Source organism: Poecile atricapillus, chromosome 16 (assembly GCF_030490865.1).
Source record: "Poecile atricapillus isolate bPoeAtr1 chromosome 16, bPoeAtr1.hap1, whole genome shotgun sequence".
Classification (NCBI taxonomy): domain Eukaryota; kingdom Metazoa; phylum Chordata; class Aves; order Passeriformes; family Paridae; genus Poecile; species Poecile atricapillus.
Window position 1 is genome coordinate 13,926,011 of NC_081264.1, and position 23,201 is coordinate 13,949,211.

The 23,201-nt window shown below is 60.2% G+C and overlaps 1 protein-coding gene across 6 annotated transcripts; it reads right to left on the reverse strand.

Moving 5' to 3' along the window:
• Positions 1 to 83: 83 nt before the first annotated feature.
• Positions 84 to 21,908, reverse strand: SMTN (smoothelin). 6 transcript variants are annotated; one of them, XM_058851667.1, is made up of 23 exons: positions 21,670 to 21,907; positions 16,703 to 16,863; positions 16,378 to 16,471; positions 16,206 to 16,284; positions 15,841 to 16,112; positions 14,244 to 14,346; positions 13,822 to 14,039; positions 13,634 to 13,697; positions 12,356 to 12,454; positions 12,087 to 12,209; positions 11,497 to 11,826; positions 10,428 to 10,531; positions 8,271 to 8,387; positions 7,115 to 7,270; positions 6,948 to 7,023; positions 6,521 to 6,685; positions 5,884 to 5,946; positions 5,652 to 5,715; positions 5,151 to 5,321; positions 4,933 to 5,053; positions 4,711 to 4,862; positions 3,244 to 3,415; positions 871 to 1,010 (listed from the first exon to the last, which is right to left on the reverse strand). In XM_058851667.1, the coding sequence occupies exons 1-22, from the start codon at positions 21,718 to 21,720 to the stop codon at positions 3,271 to 3,273; spliced, it is 2,928 nt and encodes a 975-aa protein (XP_058707650.1). In that variant the 5' UTR covers positions 21,721 to 21,907; the 3' UTR covers positions 871 to 1,010; positions 3,244 to 3,270. The 6 variants fall into 6 exon arrangements, with proteins under 6 accessions (XP_058707649.1, XP_058707651.1, XP_058707653.1 ...); XM_058851666.1 differs by lacking the exon at positions 3,244 to 3,415 and having other exon boundaries at positions 84 to 1,010; XM_058851669.1 differs by lacking the exon at positions 8,271 to 8,387 and having other exon boundaries at positions 21,670 to 21,906.
• Between the last annotated feature and the right edge of the window lie 1,293 nt (positions 21,909 to 23,201).

Sequence of the window (23,201 nt, forward strand, 5' to 3'; positions counted from 1 at the left end):
AGCAGCTGGACTTTCAGCGTTCCCCAAGCACTGTGGTGTGCAATATGCTGCTGGCAGAAGGACCTGAGCCAGAGGCATTGCCCTAGATAAACCTTTATTATCTGGCTAGTGTTGGTACATGTGTCAGCATGGGTGTAGAGATGTGACAGAGGGGCAAGCAGCGCTGAACACGCAGGTGCCCTGGGCTGGAGAGGAAAGTGGAGGTGGTCATCCCAGCTTGCTCTGTTTGCCTTGCACTCCCCTGGGACCCCTTGCAGCTGCCCCCTCCCCAACCCACAGTTGCCCCCAATGTGGAAGTGCCCGTGGTGCACATGGAGGTGGGAAGCAGGGTGTTGGCACAGTTATGGAGCTCTCCCTAGGGAAGTGACACCAATCTGGGCCTGCAGAGGGCAGAGAGGCTTCCTTGCAGGGGGCCAAGGGAACCACTGACAGGTGCTGCCTGCAGGATGTACCATGGCCCTGGCTGGACTGCAGAGTCATGCTCAGCCACAGACCCATGAGGTGGCCCAAGTCTGAGGGCACAGCTGTGCCCAAGTCACCCCAGGGATACAGGGATGGTGCCTGCAGGGCAAATAATTCCTAGAGAACAAATAACTTAAAAAGACTGGAGCATGGGAAGCAAGTTAAGGTGGGAGCATCCCCAGCAAGGCGAACCTGGCACTGCCCACAGGGTCAGCACACAGCTGGCCAAGGCAGAAGCAGCTCTGCCAAGGCAGAGGTGTGGGGGTGCACTATTGGAAGAGTTGTCCTGTTCCCAGTGTCAGACCTATGTCCCCCCCAGACCCTCCCAGGCAAGCAGCTCCCCTGCCCACAGGCAGCTCTGGGGTGAGGGCAGCAGTGGGGGTGGGCAGGGCAGGCTTTAGCACTCTTTCTGCCGCATGCGCAACTCGTGGCGACGCAGGTGGTTATAGAGGGACTGCACGTAGGTGAAGACGCACTTGGCGTCAGGCTTCTTCCCCATGATCATCATGTCTTCAACCTCCACCAGCGGCACGCAGTCCACCAGCGTCCTGCAGAGATGAAGCCTTCAGCATGGCCTCAAGCAGGCTGCCCCACGTGGGGGCTGGGATGGGCACCCCACACTGCCCAGGGCCAGCTGGTATGGGCACCGCTACCCTCAGACCTGCTCAGCTCCTTTCACACACCCCCCAACCTACCCTGGTACCCACAGTCCTTCTGCTCCTGACACTGGGAAGAGCATGTGCTGTCTGCCCTGGAAGGGCCTGCCTCAGGACAGAGGTTGCCCAGCTGTCTGCACCCCTTGCTCCCCTGGTACTCTCCATCCTTGGTGCTGGCACTCCGCTAAAGCTGTGCCCACCCTCTTGCTCCTCCAGCTGATGCTGATGGCCTCTAGGGAGAGCCCAGCCTGGCTGCAGGTGTCTGCTGTGCCCCTACCTCAAACCCTAGCTGGTGGTTCAGGGAAAGCAGGGGGTGGGTCTTGGTTACATGCTGCCCCTTCTGCCTCAAGCCCTGGCCCTGCTTTTCTGCCTTCCTCCAAGCCCTGCCAGCCTGGCTCTATCCCTTGCCCCGGACTAGAGCCTGGGGTCTGCTTGCTCCAGGCCTAGCACACCCTACTGCTGGAGTGGGCACTTCCCTGCCTCAGCTCACTCAACCTAGCCTATCTCCTCCTCTCCCTGCCCCACCACAGTCCAGGACCTGGCTCCAGCAGCTACCAGTGTTGTGGGGCCCTGGCAGATCAGCTATGGTTGTGTCCCCATCCCCATAGCAGCCTTGGGGCTCTGCCACTGCCCTTTTGGTCCGGTGACACTCTGCCTTGCCACCCATCCAGTTCCCTGGGCTGTGTCTTTCCCCAAGCTGGGGCACCCTGGGTGCTTGAAGGGACTGAACATGATTAGGAGTCACAATGGCAAACAGGAAGGGCATGGAGGGGATCTGGCCACCTCGTGTCCTCTGCTTTCTACGGGGACAGAAGGGGTGGGGGGGCACAGAAGCAACCCTGCCACTGCTGCCAACCCTCCTGGTCCTGCCCAGGTCCCACACCCCTACCAGGCACTGTCCCCCCTTCTGGCTGCTGCTGGAGCAAGGGCTGCATTGGCACTGGGGGCAGTGCTAACAAAAACCAGCAGCACCTGCTGCCACCACGGCCAGTTCAGCTGCTTTAGCCTGGGCCACTCAAGGTTCTTCCCCAAGGCTCTGGTTACACAAGGAGGATCTTCCAAGGCAGGGCTCTGCCCCCAAGGACAGGGTGCACAAGGAGGGTCTGAACTCTACACTTGCCACCCACCATGACAACACCCTCAAGCCCCAAGCCCTGTACCTACCCCCTCCCCTCCTGCACTAACACCACTGCACACACCGGCCCCCTAGAACAGCCCTACCCTAAGGAGTAACCCTAGCCAATGACAGCCCCTGGGGAGCACCAGGGCCCAAGAGAACCCCCACCCTGGGTCCCATGCCCCCAGCCATCCCATTAGGTCTCTGGTGCCTGCTCAGTGGGCTCCAAGCCCACTGCCTGGCTGGCACTGGCCCCACTTCATGATTTGGCCACCATGGGGATGGGTGGATGATGCTTGGGGCCTTGGGAAAGCCCTTGCCACTGCCACTTGGCTCAGGAGGTGACGGCAGAGCAATGGCAGTGCATGGAGAGCTCTGCCCTTATAAAGCCGTTGTTTGGGCCCTGGTGTGCCAGCACTGTGCAGAGCCAGGGGAGCTGCAGCTCTAACGTCAGCCAGGATGTCCTGAGACAGGCACAAACACTGCAGGACGAGGCAGGACCTGAGCCTTGAGTCACACTTTCCAGGCTCCTGTTTCTGCCCATATATGAGCAGGCAGCATCTCAGAGCTGGGCATGTACCCTGGGGCAGGGGAATGAGGCAGCAAGTGGAAGCAGTGATGCTGCAGCATCCTGGGTGGCCACCCACACACTCAGCCAGCACCACTCAGAACACCTTGAGTGGCATCCCCAGAACCTGATCCCTGGGTCAGGCTCAGCCACAGGGGCAGGGCTCTGTTCTAACTACTGCCCTGCCCACAGCTGGAGAGCAAACAGAACTCCAGCGTGACACAGTTCCCCCTGCTGAAACCCCCACTGGCACTATTCCAGAAGGCCTGATCCCAGCCACTTGTCTCTGCCCATCTCCTGCTGGGCCCTGTCTGGCACTGCCAGGACTTGCCCCTAACCCAGCATCCCCCAGCCTCGTCTGCAGCCAAGGCAGTCACTTCTCTGCTGAGCCCTGGTGGTGGTGGGGGCATGGGCAGGTACTCAGAGGGGAAGATTCTCACCATTGGTCCTGGGGGGCTGACAATGGGCTACGACTTTTTGGTTTTTACCAGCCCCTTCTGGACCAGGCAGCGATAGAATTCCTGAATGTATGTGTACACACACTTCCAATCTGGCTCGCGCATCCGGACCATGTCCTCCACGTCCAGCAACTGTGGACAGTCCGCGTGCTTCCTGGGTGCAGGGAGAGAGAGGGGCAAGCCAGTGACCGCAGCCCAGTCAGGGAGGGGAGGAAGAGAAAACAAGAGACACAGATCAGTGCAGTTCCCATCCCACTGGTAGTTGCTCTGCTCTGGCATGCTCTGGGGATGCACGATGCAGGGGCAGGAGGGCTCTGGGCACCCCATGCCAAGGCCATTCAGTGACATTGGCGGGGCAAAAGCAAGGGGGAGAGGGGCAGGTGAGTGGTGTGGAGAGGCGTGAAGTTCAGAAGGAAAGACAGACGGAAGAGAAGGAGGAGTAGGAGGATGAGTGAGGTGTTCTGGCGCGCCAGGTGCTCGGGGAGCGGGTTCCAGAGTGGAGCAGCGCTCTATATAGCTCCTATATAGACCCACTGGGAGGATGGGGGGGGCAAGCCCAGCCCTTCTGCCCAGCTCCACTTGGAACTGCAGGGTGCGCCCTGGTGCAGGAAGCTTGGGAGAGGATGCTCACAAGAGCTGGAGGAGGAGGAAGGACAAGAGGCCACCTGGCTTCCAGGCTGGAGAGATCGATGGCTCTCTCAAGTCCACGGACCAGTTTCCCAATTAAGGCAAAAAATCCATTAACAGGAGCACCAAGAGCCAGGCCCGCAGCCCCCTTCTCACTCCACCAAACAGCACCACAGCACCCTGGGAGCTTGCAGGAGTCTCCATCTCACCCTGCCACCTTGGACATCAGCAGGATGGGACCCCCATCCTCAGCCCTGCCCCCCAGCAGGGTGCTGGAGGAGAGGAGTGGGTGGGTGGGAGAGAGACAGAAGGAAGGAGAGAGGGGCTGCCTGCCAGCCCTCCAGCTGGGTGCACTCCCATCTCTCAGCACCCAGGAAAACCAGAAGCAAAAGGGGAAGACTGGAGAAGTTGCAACGGTGTTTGAGCCCCTACAACTGTGAAAGGAGGCACCTGGCATAGGCAAGCCCTGCTCCCCCCACAGGCTGCAGTCTCACACCTGGCACACCAGGATTGAATGTACTGCCCAAAGCCAGATGGGCTCATGGGGCTGCTGCTCTGCCTTTGGGTGCCCTGCTCCACACCCAGGAACCTAGACCCCCATACCCATACTTGCCATACCAGACTGCGCTGCACTGGCCTCTGTGACTCTGCCCACACAGCTGCTACATGCCCCCACAGCACCTAACCCTGCTGCATTGCATGGGGGGGAGTGACACCTACAGGCACCCACCTCCAGCACCATCCCCTCCAGTGTCCCCTCTCGCCCCAGCAGCGAGTAGGAGAGCCACCCCAAGTCCACATGATGGCAAGAGAGGTACGTACTCTGCAGAAGAGAAGGCCACCTCGAAGTTTTGGCGGCGGTTCTGGGGCGTCAGCTTACTGTAGTCAAATGCATCAGGGAAGAAATTGTGGACCAAGGCACAGAAGGCCATGCCATCACTCCAGCTGGATGAGAAGTTCTGGATGTCCACGTGCTGAGAGGGCAACAGAGTTACCAAGGGACAGAGTGACTGCCTTAGGACAGGAAGAGGATGTGGCACCCACCTCATAGCCCCGGGTCTTGGCTCTGCACCAGTCCAGCAACATCTGCTTGATACTGTTGGCGTTAGGCACACCAAAGCTGGAGGAGCGCTGCACAGCGGTCTGTGATGCTGCAGGATTTGAACTGTGATGGGAGACATGGGGTGTTACTCATAGCTGCAGGGTGTTGTTTTTGTGCAGCACTCACTGCCCTAGCCAGCCTGCCCCAGACCCAGCCTCACCTCCCACCCTCTTTCTGCAGCTTCTCCATCATGGCCTTTCGTGCCTGTGAGGCTGATGTCTTGGGCAGGCTCTGAGCCTTCATCAGTTCCTTTTTCTTCTCCGCCTGACGCCGCTCCAGCGCAGCCAGGCTGCTCTGCCGAGAAGCACTCTCATCCTCACGGTCAAAAATGCTGGGAGAGAGACAGGAAATGCTAAAGGGGCTGTGGGCAGCCCAGGGGAGGGCAAGCAGTGGTCTCAGTCCATGGCCAGCCTTGGAACTCTGGAGACCTTTGTGTGCCTTGGACAGATGAGAGGTGGCTTAAGGTCCTCAGCTGGCAGACCTATCTCCATGCCTATGGAAGGACCCATGAGAGCTTCTGAACACAGTGAATGTACCTCAAGGACCAGGAGGCTTTGGAGTCACATTTGTGTGGGGACACTGCAATCTGGACAGAGGGCTTGTGCAAGCAGATGAGTGACAGGGACCATGTGGGGCTGTCCCCACAGGCACCTCTGCTCACCTGCCTGTCTTTTTGGATGAGGAGCTGTAGGACGATTTGGTTTGAACGAAAGTGCTGTTGCCATCTGCAGAGAGAGAGGAGAGAGGCCCTGGGCTCTCGGCTGAAGGAGCTGAGGGCAGCAGTGCCAGGCAGGCCAGACTCTGCCTGCACCAGGGCAGTGATGGCTCAGCAGCAGCGATGCTCCAGGGTTACACCCTGAGGATGACACGGGGAAAGGGCAGGAAAAACTTACTGTCTGATCTCTTCATATAACGTGACTCCATGGTTGTAGTACGGGAGGTCTTGGCGCCATCACCTGCAAGGATAAAGCAATGGGAACTGGGAGGAGCAGTTGGGCTGGGAGGAGCAGCACCCACAGACACATGCTGCTGCCAAGCACCTATGCACCCATGCAGTGTAACAGGGAGAAAGAAGTCCCAGGTGGTAGAGCCATGGGCATGGCAGGCAGAGGCATGTGCCCCCCAGACAGAGGGCATGTGCCCCCCAGGCAGAGAACAAAATGGCGAGCAAAAAGCAGTGGGAAGCTAGGGCATCCCTCACCCCTGCAGCTGCTCAGCTTGAGCCACCCAGGGACTGGGAGAGCAGGGGTATAAGAGACAACACATAGGCCGAAGGTGCAGATGAGGCCCTGCCATCCTGACAGGGTTGGGAATTCAGAGGGAAGTTACCAGAGCAGAACCCTTAATTATCCTCAGGCAGGCTCTGGGCAAGCCAAAGACTCATCTCTGAAACACAGTCCGGCTCCCAGCACAGTCAAGCCAGACTCAGGACAGGCAGTGAATGGCAAAGGAACTGTGGTGGTGGAGCAATGGGAAGGATTCTGCAAGGCCCCCAAAGGGTTGGCACACCCCCCCTAGCCCAGCTCATACTAGACTGGACAAGACGCTCAGTCTTGGTGACAGTGCTGCGTGCCGAGCCATCGGCTGACTGAGTGCTCTGCATGGTGGTGGTCTCTGTGGCATGGCCAGCCCTTCCTGCCACAGATTGGCTCCTAGACTCCTGCAGCCATTGATCCCGCTCCTTCTCCCGCTGGTCTGCAAACATGAATGGGAGATGGCATCAGCAGGGAGGTGGGGTGGTGGGCACAGTTCCTGCCACACCAGAGGTCCTGCGCTGCTGCTGGCCCACAACTGGTTTGTGGGAGGGATGATGTCCTTGGCCTTGCAAAGCCAGGGGGCCAACAGAGGACCCAGCACACACCCTACTGCTTCCCCACAGTTGGACAGCCCCACTTCAGCATCCTACATTGGCATCACCACCACTCTGACCCCAGCAGGGGTCACCATCCCTGAGTACCTCGCTTGCGTTGGCGCAGCTCCCGCATGGCATTTCGAATCAACCGTCGCTCCTCAAAGTCTGTTGTCCGATCCAGCTGCAGGAGGGGGAAGTCATCATTAGTCTTCTACCATCAGCTTGAGGGCCCTTTACCTTCTTGCAGGAGCCCAAACCAGAGAAAGAGGTACCATCTTATCCAGAACATCCTCATCCTCAATCCTGCTCAGCTCCTCAACATTCAGCTTGCTCCTCTCCACCTCCCTCACTTGCACCTTCTCCATGCCGTTGGGCAGCTCTGGTTCCCTCCTTGGTGCCTGGTGTTGCTCCACCACCTCCGGCTCCATCTGCAAGGACATCACCATGCAGCTGAGCCCCAGCCAGCTTGCCACCCCCCACCTCTTCTCAGGGTCCAGGCCCTCATCACCCTGACACCAGCCCAGTGCGACAGGCAGTGAGGACCCTGGAGAGGATGTGCAACATAGGGCCTAAGTGCTCTCAGCTGGTGGGATGCCGCAAGAATCTGCAGTACCCAAGGCAGGCAGGGGAGTATGACAATCTGCAGCACCCCATGCCCCAGGAGGGCCCAGCAGTCCCTCTCTTCCTTCCAGTCTGGCTGCCATAAATCCTTCCTGCTCCCCAGCAAGAGGTGGCTGGGTCCCCCAGCAGGCAGGGCCTGCCCTGGGCTCTGGGCTGGGCAGCAGCTGTTATCCAGCAGTGGGCGGGGTGCTGGCAAGGCCAGTGTGCACCATTAGCAGCACAGGGATTTCCACGGAATTAAGGGACTTATTGTAGAGAAGAGCTTGTGCAGGAGATCAAGAGCCTTCCCCTGCATCCCTGCCAGGATTTAGGCCAGTCTGGCCCCTGCCCAAGCACAGCCAGGACAGGACGCCAAGTCCCTTTTAGCACAACCCCCCAACAATGCATAGCAGGCAGTGGGCCAGGCCCAGAATAGGGCACAGAGGCACCAGGGATGACAGTGGGGCCACAGCAGCCACGCACACACCTGGCCCCTGTATCCTGGGCCCGGTAACCGATCCATGGCAAAGCCATCGGCAGGAGTTGATGCTGGCCACAGGCACCCATGCCACCACCTGTGCTTGGTGCTGTGGTGGGGCCAAGACAGCTGCCTGCGGCTTCTCACCTGGCACACTGGGAATGCGAAACAGGTGGGTGCACAGCCCCACAACAGTGAGCCCAAGGAGTGGTGGATCCCCATTGTGCCATGTCCCCATGCATCACTGCCACAGTCATGCCTTGTGCCAGGGCTACAGACACCTCCAAGAGCCCCGGGGGCTGGTGACCCCCTCCCTTCCCCCATCATGATGCAGGGCTGCCCACACTCACGCTGCTGTTGCTTCGGGAGAGATGCAGGGCCGACTGCTGGCACGTACTGGAGAAAGTGGGTGGATGGGCCACAGGGCCACTGGGCTCCTCAGTGCCCACAAAGTGGGTGCAAGGGTCCTGTGCTTCCAGAAAGAGGGTGCTGATGTCCTCCCTGGGGGGCACCTGCAGCCCAGGCGCCAGCAGATCAAGGCAGCGGCCCAGGCGCTCCAGCTCTGCCCGCAACTCCAGGTGCTCCTGCTCCAATGTCTGCAGAGCCTGCACCAGCACCTGCACTTGCTGCAGAGCCTGCTCCAGTTGCCCCTCTGCTGCCCCCCGGAACGCCACCAGCTCCTGCCGCAGCTCTGCCAGCTGAGCCACCCCAGCCTGAGCCAGGCCCTCCAAGCTGAGCCCTGGCATGGTGGTGGTGCAGGCGCTGTGGCGAGCCCTGCTCAGCTGTCCGCTGCCCTTTATAGGGGCCCAGGAACCCCCCCCGGCTAGAGGCTGGCTCGCTCCCTGCCTGTGGGCTATTCTGGTCCCAGCAGCCGGGGGTCCCATGCAGGGGTGCTGAGCCAGGCGCCACACTTGGCAGTGCATCCGGCTGTGGGACCAGGTGGCTCAGCAAGGGGAGCCCAGCAAGTGGCCCCCCCGCTCCTGGAGGCTGTCAGGGCCAGATATCAGCCTGGGAGCCTTGGGACAAAGTAGTGGGGACCAGCCCTGACTACTGCAGTGCTGGGTGAATGAAAAGGCCAACCATTGCTATGTACTTTTGCCCAAGTGCCTTCCCACTCTGGGCTGGCATCACCCACAGCACATCTCCAGCCCCAGACTTGCATCAGTGCAAGGACCTTGATCACAGCATGGATTTTAGGTCTTCATACAACCATGCTGCCCAATGCCCGTCCCAGAGGGAGCAGGTCCCTGAAGCACCCCATCAATTGGCAGCACCCCACCAATGAGAAGATATGCCACTGTGGTTACTGTCCCCAGTCCCTGCAGCCTGATGGTCATCCAACCAAGCCCTACCTGGCAGGGCTGCCAGCACTGCTGCATCCTCCTCCTCCCTGCCCACTGGGAGCATACCTGGGGGCTGCGTCTCCTGTCAGGCAGCCAACAGGTCTCAGGCCCCCCACCTCACTGGACAGGCCCCCTAATACGTTTATGAGAGCTGACAAGTGCTGCCCAAGCACATTTGCACAGGGAAGTCACCCCACTGCAGTCAGGACCCAGGACCTGCTGGCAGGTGTGGGCAGCACCTGTGGGCACTGCCTGCCTCAAGCTGGCAAGGGCTGGGCTGAGGGTGGGATGAAGCCAGTGGTACCACAGCCACCAGTATGCCCCAGGCTATGGGTGGTACCACAGCCACTGGCAGTGACACAAGCCACCCACAGTGCTGTTCCTGCAGAGACAGCCAGGCATGCACAAGGCCATGAGTGAGACAGAACCATGTTTGATATCCTGGCTTCTGCCAAGGCGGCACACAGGCGCCTTGCATTACCCTAGATGGGCAGGAGCAGATTAAAGCACTTGAAGGGCTGTCTCCTGTGTGCACCCAGCCCCAGGGTAGCCACAGCCTGCTCTCCCCACCAGACACTGCAGAGGGGTTGTTTTTTGATTTTTTTCACCAGCTGCACCCAAGAATCCCTCCTAGATGGCCTGGGGCTTTGGGCACTCTCCACCAGAGCTAGTTCCTGGCATAGCAGGAACTAGCAAGACCCCAACCCACAACTCCAGAGTGCTTTAGGGACCTTTGAGGAGTAGCCTCCCTGCCTCTGGGAAGGCAGGCTTCCCAGACACATGGCCAAGGTCCATCCCCAGGAGGAAGAACAGGGGTGGTTGGCAATGGATTTTCCCCCAAGCTGTTGCCACCCTTAAAGGTGTTTAAAACAGAGGGAGACCCACAAAAGACTCCTTGACCCCCTCCACCCACCTCCCCAAGTGTCTGAGTACATGGTGGCACAGTCCAGAGGGCTCATGTGGAGCTGTGCAACCACACACAAAGTCCAGATTCTCTTGATGAAAAAAACCCTACCAAAACAAAAGCATCAACCAAAACTAGACAGAGCCTCTGGATCATGCTGCCTACACTAACTCCTTGGTCCCTGGTCCCCACCCCAAGCCCTGGAGCTGCCAGGCAATGGCCAGGTGGGGCACAGCCCCACAGACCGCCTGGGCACTCACCTTGGTGACATTGCTGCTGACACTGCTGATGTTGCAGATGCTGCTGACACTGCTGGGGATGGTGGTGATACGAATGGGGGTGCTCCGCAGACCCACAGTCACCTCTGCAAAGGGAGAAAGAGGCATGTGGGATCTGACCCAGCCCACAGGCTCAGACCCAGCTGGGGAGTGGCTCTGGCTGGGCTCTCTGCCTGCCCCACACATCCTGCCCTGGCAGTGAGCACTGAGCTCTGGCACAGGGAAAGGTCTTGGAGGCAAGCAAGAGATGGGGAAGTCGAGACCCCTGCTGCCCTGGTTCATCATCCTCCCCAAGTAAGGGTGCATTATGCAGTGCTTCAGCTGGAGCCAAGACCCCACACTGAGAGGGATGGCCACAGGAGCATCCTGACCCAGTCACATCTGTGGGCAAGCAGGTTTGGGGCAGGGCTGGAACAGACATGGTGCAGCAGTGGAACGGGACACAGAGCAGGATGGCATGGGCTCCCCCCTGAATCAACAGGTCAGTGGGGAGAGGATGGGGCAGGGCTGCAGGGGCAGGGTAGGGATTGGGGAATGACCCCAAACATAAACGTGGTAAGACAGCGGGGCTGTGGGCAGGCTGCAGGGCCAGATGGTCTCCCGGAACTGAGATGCCCCAAGCAGGCTGAGAATGCATGCCGAAGGATGAGGGCTACCATACGCACTTTGTTCTTCTGGCAGCACCTGTTCTCTGGGCTGCCAGCACTCAAATGCCGCTGCTGCCTATCAGCACCCACTTGGCCTGGCTCAGCCTGCCCGCCTCCATCTGCCCATTTGTGCCCACCATCTGTTAGTGCCCAACTGCCCACTGGCACCAGCCTGTTCTACTGCCCAGCTGTGCACATTGTCATATTAGGAGCACAATCCTGTAGTGCTTAGAGCCTGGTGGATAAGAATTACCCTGTTGTGCCCACCTTACTGAGAGATCCACATCTTTTTCAGTCCCACCTCCCTGCATGACACATGCCCATCACCCCTAGTGTGAAGCCTCATGACAGATGCCATCGCCCACTGGACCTTCCTGCACACCCCGTACCCCATCAATGCCCACCTGCCCGCTGGCTGCTGGGGGAGGCCGTGATGCGGGGCGCCAGGGGCTGCACGCGCCCATCCTTGATCTCGATGGTGAAGAAGGTCTTCATGGCGTCGAGGCGGGAGCCGGCAGGGCGCGGGGCCGGGCGCTGCTGTGCGCCGCCGCAGCCCCGCGCGTTTTGAGCGGGCGCCGGCGGGGCCGTGCGGGGCCCCCGCTGCCATTGGGCAGCCCCGGCCCCGGCCCCGGCCCGCCCCCCCGCACCGCCCGCCCCCGCCGGCCCGAACCGCTGCGCGCGCTCCCGCACCGAGCCGGCGGCGGGGGAAGCTGGGGGTCCGGCGGGGCGCGGCGCTGCGGGAATGGACGCGGGGTCACCGGACTGCGGCCGCCCTCGCATGTCCCCGCCGGGGCTTGGCTCCGCACCGTGCATGCAGCGCCCCGCGGTGCCCCCTGCGATACACGCTGCCCCCCCATCCTGGGGTACCCCCTGCCATGCATACTGCCCCCGCCCCGGGACGCCACACTGTGCACGCAGCCCCCCTAGGTTGCCCACACGACGCACAAAGCCCGCGGAGTGCCTGACTATGCATGCAATCCCCTACGGTGCTCACAGGATGTACTGCTGCCCCCCAGAGATCCGAGCATTTCCCAGGGTCGCTGCAGCCCCTCAAAGCCTCTGCTCCCTCCTCCCACTGCTGCCGGATGCTTGTGTACATGGATGGGAGGGAGGGATTCTGGGCAGGAAGCAAAAGAGCAGGTGGGCAGCCAGCAGCATCCTGCAGCACCTGGCGCTGAGGAGCTTCACACCTGCCCAGGCTCCACCGGGGACATCCCGCCACCGGGAAGCAGCGAATGGAGGCAACCACCACTAGGATCTTACCCGTGTGGCCAGCCAGGCAAAGGGAGGAGGGCACCAGCTCCCACTGGTGAGTATTCAGGCGAGCTGGGGTCCCCATTACCTCCTGGGGGGGCACTGATGCTTGGGAAGAGAGAGGCCAGGGAAGGAATGACACAAAAAGGAGCAGAAGGTGAGCATGGCACAGGTACTGCTGGCAACCCCCTCACTCCAGCACAGCACTCTGCAGTCTCCCTCCCCATTACTCCACATTCCCCAGAGCTTAGTGCCAAAATCCACCAGCACTTGTAGGCTGCCCTGCACCCCAGGCATGGGCTCTGTCCTGCAATGCAAAACCACACTGCAGAGGAGGGTAGGCTCTGTGCCCAGTAGTGCAGTGGGGAGCGCTGGGGTCTGTGTTGAAAGGTTGGGATCACACCTGTCCTCACCAGGGCCTGGCACACCATTGCCTCTGAAGAGATGTTGAGGGGGCCAGGTGGCTCAGTGTTTAAGGGCGCAGGCAGGGCTCTGCCCTGGGGCTGAAGTCATTGATGCCCATGGAGGGAGGGGGGCTCACCTTCTCCTCACAACCCAGGTTTGAGCCCCGTGAGGCAAGGGAGGGTTGGATCCTGCACACTTCTCTCTACCCCAGGGCTGTGCCATGCTGCAGCCCACCACCCCTAGCATCTTCCTAGGGCTGCTTCTTTCCCAGGAGCCAGCAGCCTCCAGGGGCTCCTCAGAGGGACAGCAACCTCTGCCTGCCAGGACAGCACCCTTCATCCTTGAAGCAGAGAGCTGCTTTTCAGTTTTCCCCCATTTCCTCCTGGCACAGCCGTGGGGATGGTTTTCACAACAGTAGGAAAAGAGCAACTACTGGCCACTGGAATCTCTCGAGGCTGTGGGGAGGCCCTGCAGGGTGCTGGGCCTGGGGTGGGGATGGTCAGAGCCAGCCGTGCACAGCTCCTAGCCTTATTGGGACAAAGAATGCAAAAGGCCAGGGTTTGCTACTGGCACTGATTCCCTTTCATGGCCCTGCAGTAACCCGGCCAGAGTGGAAGCCCCAGTAAACAGCCTGCCTGGCACCCAGTTCCCTGGCTGGGGTGGGCATTGCCACCACTTGGCTAGGCAGCAATCGGTGGCCTTTGGCCTGGCCGTGTCCTGCACTCACATTCCTGACCCAGCACACGTGGGCGGGAGTCATGTCCCTAGGGATGCCTGGGATGTACATGCTGCAGAACAGGGGAGTGGGGGGGCCCTGGGACAGCCCTGCCCAGCTGGCAGGGGCCACGGCTCTCATGTCATCCCCCTCAGGGCTACACTTACCCACTGATGGCCTCTCATGTCTTCCACCTGGCCCCAGCACCTGGCAGTGTGCCCCAACATGAAGCTGTGGAGTAGAGGGGCGGAGCATTCAGCTGGGAGTTACATGCAGTCCCCCCCATCAAGTTGCCTTCACCCAGACTGCCAGCCCCGGGCAAGGAGGGCAGTGGCAGCTGCCACCAGTTTTATACCTGGTTGTCAGTACTGGGCTGGCCTGGGATGAGTTGCTCCCCTCCAGGGCTTTGCGCCACACTGGGTTCTGGGGCGCTGGCAGGGCTGCCCAGGTTCCCTTCCTTCCAGGCTGCCTGGGGCTGCCCCTGCTGCAGGTCCTTACCGCCATCCTCAGGCTCTGGATTGGACTCTGGGGCTGGCTGCAGCTCCAGGAGCACAAGGGTCCCCGAAACCACAGCTGTGGGTGAGAAGAGGCTCTGCTTGGTAAGCCTGCAGCTGCCTGGAATGCATCCCTACTCCTGCAGCCCCTCCAGGCACCCAGCTGCCCTGCCCGCCATTGTGAGATGGTATGCCTTTCATCGTCCTGCAGCTGGCCAGGCACAGGTCTGGCCCCAGGCACACACCTAGACAGGACTTTGCCATGACATTTATGGGGACTCACCCCTGGCACTGGGTTTCTGGGGATCTCCTGCCTGCTGGCTGCACAGCTCCTGCATCCCAGCTGGGACATGCTCCTGCTCCACCACATCCTCTCGCTTGCAGGCCTGGGGAGAGCAGAACCAGCCCCACTCCAGTCTCTGACTGGGCTACCATGGCCCATTCCAGCCAGGGACGCATAGGCTGTGGTCTCTTCCCATGCTATCTAGGTCCCTGCCTGCATGCTGGCAGGAACTGACAAGCCAGTCCCTGCACACAGGTCACAGAAAGAGGCTCGCACGGGGACAAGTGTCCCCATACCTCACTGCATCCTGCAGGCAGGGAGAGAGACAGTGTCTAGTGAAGGGGGACCCCAAACCTGCCCCATGCTCCCAGCCCAGGCACTCCAGGGCTCTGTGATGCAGGGAACATCCAGTTTTACATTACCCTGTCCCTGTCCATGGCACCTGCAGCTCTGCTTGGCAAATGATGAAATATTCTGGACATAGGACCACACACAGGTGAAAGATGTGTCTCTGACATAAGTCTGAGCAGGGCTAGGGTGTCCTGGTGTCAGCTAGGGAACAAGGTGCCAGTCTGGCTTTGCCAGTGCCTCTAGCAGCACCTTGACTTTAGGACAGGGGGAGACAAAAAAGAGCTTTTACCCTGAGGGGACACAGGGCAACCAGGCCCCAAACCCAAGGATGGAAATGGCCTTGGGTTTGTAGTTATCAGCCAGACTGAGCAGAACAGCCCTCTCAGCTGCTCAGAGATGTCCCATTCCAGCCAGGCTTTGGGGGCAGCGTGCCAGCCCATCCAGATGGGGAGGCAGACAGTGCTGAAAGGTGGCACAACTCCACATCCCTTTGGCAGTGTCCTGCTACAGCCCTGGGGCAGGTGGAGGAAGAAGCAGGGCTGGACTGAGGCAGATGGGGGAACCCATGCCTTCTCACCTGGCTGTGGGTACACTCATTGCTTCTTCTCTTCCCACCCTCACCCTCAAAGGGCAATCCCCCAGGGTTGGGTGCAGAGATCTCCCACCCCCACACAGTCTCTGCAGGATCATCCCTGCTGCACTGAAAACCCTGGCTTGTGTTCATTCCTTCCAGTTCTGCCCACCAGCTTATCCTTTCCCCATCCAGAAAACCCCTAGCTTCACTCCAGAATGAGCCCTGGCTCCTTGAAGGCTGGCAGGAACAGCCATCACAAGAAGGGGGACAGGGAATTGAGGTTTCTACCCATGCAAGGGAACTGCTGCGGAGGAGATGAATGGCTGTTGCCTCCAAAGAACCCCATCCCCAAGAAGTGGAGCAGAGATGGGTGTACCACGCACACCAAGGAGCTCCCAGATCCCCACCAGGTTGCATCCTTGGGAGAAACCCAAGGAGCACCCTGGCCTGAGACCCCAGCCCCAGCTCATCACTGCTGGCTGGGGCCACACTGGCACAGCACAGCCATGTTTCCCCTGTCCCCAGAGACCCCAGCCCCACCTGCCTCAGTCCCTCTGGGCAGGCAAGCACAGTCTGCCCAGGGCTCTGTGCTCCAGATGGGCTGGCACAGAAACCCCAGGAAAGGGTGAAATCTTGAACAGTTCCGCCCCCTGCAGTGCTCTACACACTCACCGCTGAGACTTCGGGCTTCTGCTCCACAGCCTCCCCATACCCACTCTCCTCTGGCCCAGCCAGTGCTGGCTCTGCATCATCCTGCTGGCTGCTCTCCCCGCTCTTGTCTGTGCCTGGAGACTTGGTTCTGCCCTCACCACAGCTCTCTTCACTTCCAGTAAGGGCTGGTGTTTCAGCATTGTCCCTCTGGACAATTTTTGTTTCCCCAGGCACAGTGGGGGGCTTGCTGCCATCCTTTCGGCTGCTCTGCACATTCCCAGCCAGGGTTGCAGCTGGATGGGAGCAAAGATGGTGTTCAGAAAGAAGCTGCCCACATCCCAGAGCCCCCAAGGCATCCACCCCGGAACATGGGAATGGTGCCTCACCTTCAATCTCCTCAGCCCGCAGCTTGCGAATGGCAGCTCGGATCAGCTTGCGCTCCTCATACTCACCTGCTGCCCGCAGCTGCAAGAAAAAAGGACCCAGGAAAGAAGCAGGGTCAGCCCCAGCACAAGTTTCATCCCAGCAAATGGTCTGCCCCAGCACACAGTTGCTCACCAGTTTTGTCAGTTCCTCCACGCTGGTGATGGCTTCAAGCCGCTCAGACAAGGCAGCCAGGGCTGCCTGCTGTTCCTCTTCCAGGTGCTGGGACCTGAGCAGGATGAGAGCGGTGGCTGTCACAGGTGCTTGTGAGCAAAGTCCCCTTGTGGGCAGCTGGCAGATCCAGACAACAGGCCCCACCACGTGCCAAGCTGCTCTGTGCCAGGCTGTTCCCACCTTCACGTTCACTCAAATTTGTCCCAGCCAGAGTGGGGCTGGGTACTGCAGCCCCCGTCTCCCAGGGCAGAGGCAGGGAATGACCTCAGTTCACAAAAGGACTCACTGTGGCCAATTCTCCTTGTCATCCTGTCGGTGGTTGCTGCGTTCTGGGCGGAAGCGCTTGGATGCCAACATCTCCTCGTCCCGCTCCAACTCCTGCCGCTGCAGCTCCCGAATAGCCGAGCGGATGCGGCGCCGCTCAGCCAGGTCCAGTGTGGCCTCCAGCTGGGTGCACAGGGCAGGGCTCAGCACTGGCTCTGGCCACTGAGCCCCTGTCTCAGTCCTGGTGCCACCCTCTGCCACACTGTCATGAGCTGCCCACACTTTGGACAAAGGCACTGTCTGTGTGTGGCACCCACGTGCCCAGAGCATGCTGCCTGGCACTGCCAGGCCCTGCAGAAATTGGGCACAGCCCGCCCAGAGCAGGATGCTGGGACCACCCATGGTGAGGAGGGGCTGCCATGGTGGCACTGAGACCTCTGGGCATATAAAAGTCAAAGAGACAAGCATGTGAAATGAACACCCACCAGCAGTCCTGCTGCCTACAAGGGTTGGTGCCATGCATCTCTGCCCTTCCCACTGCCACCAGCTCTGGAATGAGTCCTCCTACCCACGCCAGCTCCTTCAGCAGCAAAGGGACAGGAGAGCCCATTCTCTTTCCATCCCAAGTTCCCCAGGAGGTGCTGGTTGAAAGGGCCTCAGCATCCCACCAAGGGGTCATCTTGTGCACCCTGCAGCCCTCCCCCCCCACCCATCCACTGCTAGTGCATGGCAGGCAGCTCTTGGAACCAAATCCATGAGTGGGATCTGTCCTAAATCCAAGTTCAAGCCTTTATGTATGGGAAGCACAGCCATAACTCTCCCCCAAATATCTGAACATCTCACAGGTGCTCCAGGTGCTCCTCAGCCCACCAAGGCCATCACCTAGCATGGGCACCCAGAGCTGCTCCCCCTCTTCCAGACCAGGTCACAGCCCAGCCCCCCTACCAGCTCCAGTTTTTCCAGAGGGCCATGAACCCACCTCCTGATATTGAAGGGGCAGAAGGCAGCCAGATCTGCAGTGAAAGGCCAGCCAGGGCAGGCATGGCCCCACTATCCTCACACTGTCCTGCTGTAGGACATCAAGACTGCCCTGACACTGGGAATGTGGGAGGTGATTTCCCATGGAGCTTGTTAAAAATAAACCCCGTGACCAACAGCAGCTGCTGTCAGCTTCAAGCCCCATCATGCTGGGAGAAGCCATGGCTGTGCCACAGGACAAGAGCATCAGTCCCTTCTCTTCCTGTCCCATGCGCTACTGACACAGAGATGCCATGTGCCACCCCAGTGGCAGCCAAAACTGTGGTCCTCCAACCCTTGCCAGCTGCAAAGCCTAACTGGAAGCATTATCCTTCCCCAACTGGGGAAGATCCCGGTGGCTGGGATTACCAACCCCTAGAGCAGACCAACTCTAAAAATACACTAAACCTCTGGGGGAGCTGCCTGGAGCCAGGGTGCTCCTTCCCTCCCACCCCAGCAGCCCCCACCATGCCAGCAGGCATTACTATCCCTTCCAGCATCCTGGCTAAAGCCAAGGCCTGCAGTCCACTCCGGGCTTTTATCCAGAGCAGTCACCTCTGCCACCACAAGGCCAGGGAAGCAGCTGGGAAGAGCAGGAGCCACGGCATTGCCAGAGCAGTGTGGAGTGTTGGAGAGAAAACCAGCCCTTCCATCCTCATGGGCCTCTAATTTCCCATCTGCCCCAGATGGCTGCTGGCATCCCAAGGATGCCGCTACAGTTGGAACAACTACTACCAAGAAAAAGACATAGTCCAGCAGCAATGGTGCCCATCCTGGCCAGCCAGGAAGCCTGGCTCCCTGCAAACAGGGCAGCATTGATGGGCTGGGAAGTGGTGGAATTTGGTTCAGCTCAAAATGAGGGGCTGGAGGCAGAGCTTTGTGGTAAGGACATCTCTCCCTACAGCCATCCAAAGACTTTGAGGACAGGAATACAGTCCTCAACTGCATATTGGGTGGCCAAGACCTTGGCCCTTCCCAAAATAAGCTGCTGGCAGTGAGTGGCTTGGCCCCAGCACCTGGGTCAGGGCAGTGGGGAAGGTGGGGGGAGGGAGGAGAAGTGGTGTGTACAGCAGCTGCAGAAATCATGAGTGCCAGGAAAGGGGGACACAATGGGACACCAGCCCTGCACACCCTGGTGCAGGAAACATGCTGGCACCAGTGTGTGCTGTGTGGCACCCACCTGCCAGCTCTGGAGTCTACTCTACCCAGGAGGCTTCAGCTGGGACCTGACCTGCCCCCAGGTCCTGGAAGGCTTCTCCCCACAGGACAAGTGGCAGGACAGGAGAAAATGGCTTCTTCCAAGCCCACGTCAGCAGGGAGCTGGGATGAGGCAAATAAGCAGCTTTGGAAGCTATGTAGCCAGTGGCAGAGGAAAGCATGATGGAAACCACAACAGCTGCAAAGGGACCAAGGGGCCCAACCCTGCCAGCCCAGGCAGGCTTAGGGATTGGTACATGCTGAGGCCCCATGGGTCCTGCCCAGCTGCCAGCAAATTAATGGTTCCAAGCAAACACCCTCCTCATCACACAGAGTGCCTTTGTGAAAGGGCACTGGCACAGCACGCATAGGCTGCTTCCCACCTGGTGCCCAACACAGAAGTGCTCAGAGCCCTGGTGCAGTGAGCAGCTCCTCCAGGAGGGCTGCAATTAGCCCAGCATCCATCCAGCTCTTTGAAGTGCAGGACCACACAGCACTTTGGAATCTGGAGCCTGGGCACAGGGAAACTGCTTTATGGCATCAGATGAACCTGGCACAACAAGCACCTCCTACAGCCCCAAGTTTCACTGTCACCTTTGGAAAGAGCCATGGGGAGCATGGCTACCCCCCAGTCAGAGGAAAGCAGGAAGGACACTGGATGACAGGGATGTGGCAGGGATGCAGTGATTCTCAAGGCCGTGGAAGACTACTATAGACTACTATAGCCAAAGACTACTGGGTATGAGAAGAAGGGGATCTCATGGCAGTGACTTCCCTAGCTCAAACCTGTCCTGCCTCTGTCACCAAAGGTATTTACATTGTCCTTAATTAACCAGACTAAGAGTTGGAGGGGCTGGGAGGGAAGCATTCCCCAACCCACGGCCAGCAGACCTCAGCCAGGAGCTCAGTACAGCTGTAAGCGCTCAATTTCTTGCTTCTGGACATCCACCTAAGGGCCACCCTGCAGTCCACCCCATCCCCCACAGCTTCTTCCTCTGGCTTCTCCAAACCCTTGGTCAACTTTATGCTGCACCATTGGTTCATCCCAACTGGCCTCCCTGGGACTGGGATACCAGTGGGCAGCTGGGAAGAGAATCATATGCCTGCCTATGGCCAGTATTGCAGGGCAACTCCTGGCAGTGACCAGCCCAGCCAGCACAGGAGTGAGGGGGCTGCAGGGACCTGAGGGGGCTCAAGTCCCCCAGCCTACTTTTTCCAGTTTCCCTGGGGACATCAGATGCTGCTGCCTAGCAGCCCTTGGGAGAAATGAGGAGAGTGGAGGGCTGGGGAGAGCAGAGCAGAAGGGAGGAAGTGGCAGGAGAGGCAGTTTTCCCTTATATGGACTAATCCTCTTCCAACTGAGTGGAGCCAAAAACCTAACCAGAAGAAAAATAATTCCTTCCCTGCCTCACATCAGCTCAGATGCGGCTTTCCCCAGCCTGTACCACACAGCACAGGGAGATGTGGGTCACAAGCACAGTGCTCTGGGGAGACAAAGCCTCAGAATGTCAAAGAAAAAGCATCCATAGAAGCAGTGCTTGCTGCAGGATGAGATCCACCTCGCTGGGCTGACAGGACACCAGGAACCCATCGCCACGTCTGGGACTCCATCTTAGATCAGAGACCTTGGATGGGACATGGCAGAGCTGGAGCACTGGCAGGATGGGGAGACACCCTGACCACCCATCCCCAAACCTCTGGATAGGTGGTCCATTGGCCCCGACATCACCCCATGAGAAGCAAGTGGGCTCCCCAGCTCGAGCCACGGGCAGGTCTGCGTGTCGCCACTCAGAGCTGGCTAAGGGTGGCAGGACAGAAGGCTCAGCCAGGGGCAGCCCCCGTGCCGACCCACAGCACAACCCTCACTTCCCGCCGGCATCCCGACTCTTTCCTGTTCCAGCAGACCTGCCTTCCCGGCTGACTCAGCTTCCTGTTGTGATCATTCCCCATCGTTGACCCGGGCCACCCCGGCGCAATCCCCGGGACAGCCAACACAGCCCTAGCCCCGGGCTGGGGGTCCCTGGGGTTGCCCAAAGCCGGACACTTGTAGGGGCTTCCCGGGACACCAGCCCCGGCTGAGTATCCCGAGTCTCGTCTTCGGGACACGGAGGCCCTCGTCCTCCAGAGCCCATCGGCCGCGACGGCGCACGACTGCGGCTCTCGCTCCCGGGCCAGTGCTCCGGCCAGCGCTCCAGAAGCGGCTGCGCAGGAGGGGATGGGATGCAAAGCCATGCGGGCAGAGCCCGGGAAGTGCGCTTGGTACCGCGCCAGCTCCCGGCATCGCGGGAGCCCGCAAGGGGCAAGCGGGGAGCAGGGAACTCTGCCGGCATCGGGGAACGATTCCCCAGGATCCGCCGGCCGAGAAGATGGAGCTGGGACAGGCGGTACGGCCGGGCGCGATTGCGAGAAAAGGGCCAAGCGCGGCCAGAGCAGCGGGGCCAGAGCCTTCGGAATCACCGGAGTGGAGCGGGGACTCGTGCTGGATCTCACCCCGGCCCAGAGCCCGACCCCGACCAGCGTGGGTCGCTCCAGGTGCTGCCGCCTGGGATGCAGCGCTGGGTCTCCAGCGCTACATCCGCTCCCAGACATGGCTCCGGAATACCCCAGCCGAGCGACAGACCCGAGGCCCGCCCGTTCTCGTTCTGCCCGCGCCTGGGACAGCAGCCCTCGGCCCGGGGGGTTCACGGAACCCAGGCACCTCCAGGCACGATCCGCCCCCGGAATCGGCGCGGGCGCGCACCGTACCCCGAGACCCGGAGCAGCCGCGGGACTCACCAGCTTTCGCAGCGCTCCCTCGTCCATCCCGAGAAGGCTCTCCTGGGACATCCTGTCCGTCGGGCCCGCGCTGCTGCAGCCGGGACTCGGTGGCGGTCGAGACAACAAAGCGCGGCCGAGGCGTCTCGGCCCCGCGCTGGGTTCGACTGCGCTCCCGCCACGCCCCGCTCCCCTCCCCCGGCTACGCTCCTGTTCGTGCTCCCAGCAGCGCCGCGGCCCTACCGCTTACCCGCCGCACTGCCGCTTCCGATCGCCCCGCCCCGCCGTCGCCAGCCCGACTCGGCCCCGCCCCGCCGGACCTGCGGGTCCCGTATCCCGGTGCCCAGCCCTGTAGCAGCACCGTGCACCGGCACCGAGACGAGCCGCCGTGCCGTGCCGTGCCGTGCCGCGCCGTGCCGCGCCGCTCCGGACTCACTCCCGTCCCGGTCTCCACGCCGGTGCTGGTGTAGCGACCTGGTCCGCTTGGGGTGGTACCCCAGGGTGTATCGCTGCTCGCAGAGTGTCCCCGAGCCCAGCCCCGGCTCGGAGACTCCCCATCCGCAGGAGCTGCTGCCCCCCTGGTTTGCGGGATGCGGGGCAGAGAGCCACCAGCACCTCCTCCCCAGAGGGCCTCCCCACCAGGCCCGGAGGATCACACCATGGCATGCCCCTGCATGCACTGGGGAGCTGTTTGAGCTGCTCCCTGACACCGCTGCAGGATCAATGGCCAGAGCACCCCCAAAAACCTGCGAGGGCTTCCTGGGCATGTGTTGTTGGGTTGATGATGTTGGGGGGACCCACACAGTCCCACTGCTCACTCCAACTCGAAGCTGCTTGTGGTGTCCTTGTCCTTACACTCTGTCCCAGGTCCCAGAATGCAGTGCCAGGACAGCCAAGCCCTGATGTCTCACTGTCCAGAGGTTCCTCTGGAGACCTCAAGCTCCTTACCCGCAGTTGAAGTGCAGCCCTGCTCTGTAGAGGACAAACTTTTTGGAGTTCAATCTTGTTTCTGGGCAAAGGCCAGAAGTATTCCCTGGAGAGGACTAAGTACCTGATGTAATGGAGGTGCTAAGGGCTCTGCAAAGCAGGCAGCTGTCATCTTCTGTCAGCTCCAAAAGTGACAGAGAGAGATGCTGCTCTCTGCTTTGACTGGCAACCCAGAGGCTGAGTGGCTTCTCCAGAGGAGGTCATCAAGGTTAAGTTCACTGCTCTTCTGGGAATTCCCAGCAATCTGGGAAGATGGATGGGATGGAGCAGGACCACACCATCATCTGACACAGGGAAAGATCCACCACTGTAGGCCAGAAAGATGGGGTGTGGTAGAGGTGCCTAGAAGGTCCAGCAGTTTCCATACTGGAAGTGCTGGTTCAGATGTCTCATTTCAGCCTGTTTGGCAGGGTGGGTTTCCAGCTGCACTGACATCCCAGAGCCCTCTGCTCCCCTAGGTTCCTCAGCAGCTCTCCACTCTCCAGGCCAGAGCAGCATTGGGCTCCACTGAAGCATGACAGCCCCTGCCCGAGCAACTACGCTAAAGCAAACTGCTCCAAGCATTG

Excerpts from the sequence above, each read along its gene's own strand:
- SMTN (XM_058851666.1), bottom strand. The coding sequence starts at position 21,720 with ATGTCCCAGGAGAGCCTTCTCGGGATGGACGAGGGAGCGCTGCGAAAG. Across the intron at positions 16,113-16,205 it reads GCGGGCTGAGGAGATTGAAG|CTGCAACCCTGGCTGGGAAT; the intron begins GTGAGGCACCAT and ends GCTCCCATCCAG. Across the intron at positions 14,040-14,243 it reads CCAGAAACCCAGTGCCAGGG|CTGTGGTTTCGGGGACCCTT; the intron begins GTGAGTCCCCAT and ends TCTCACCCACAG.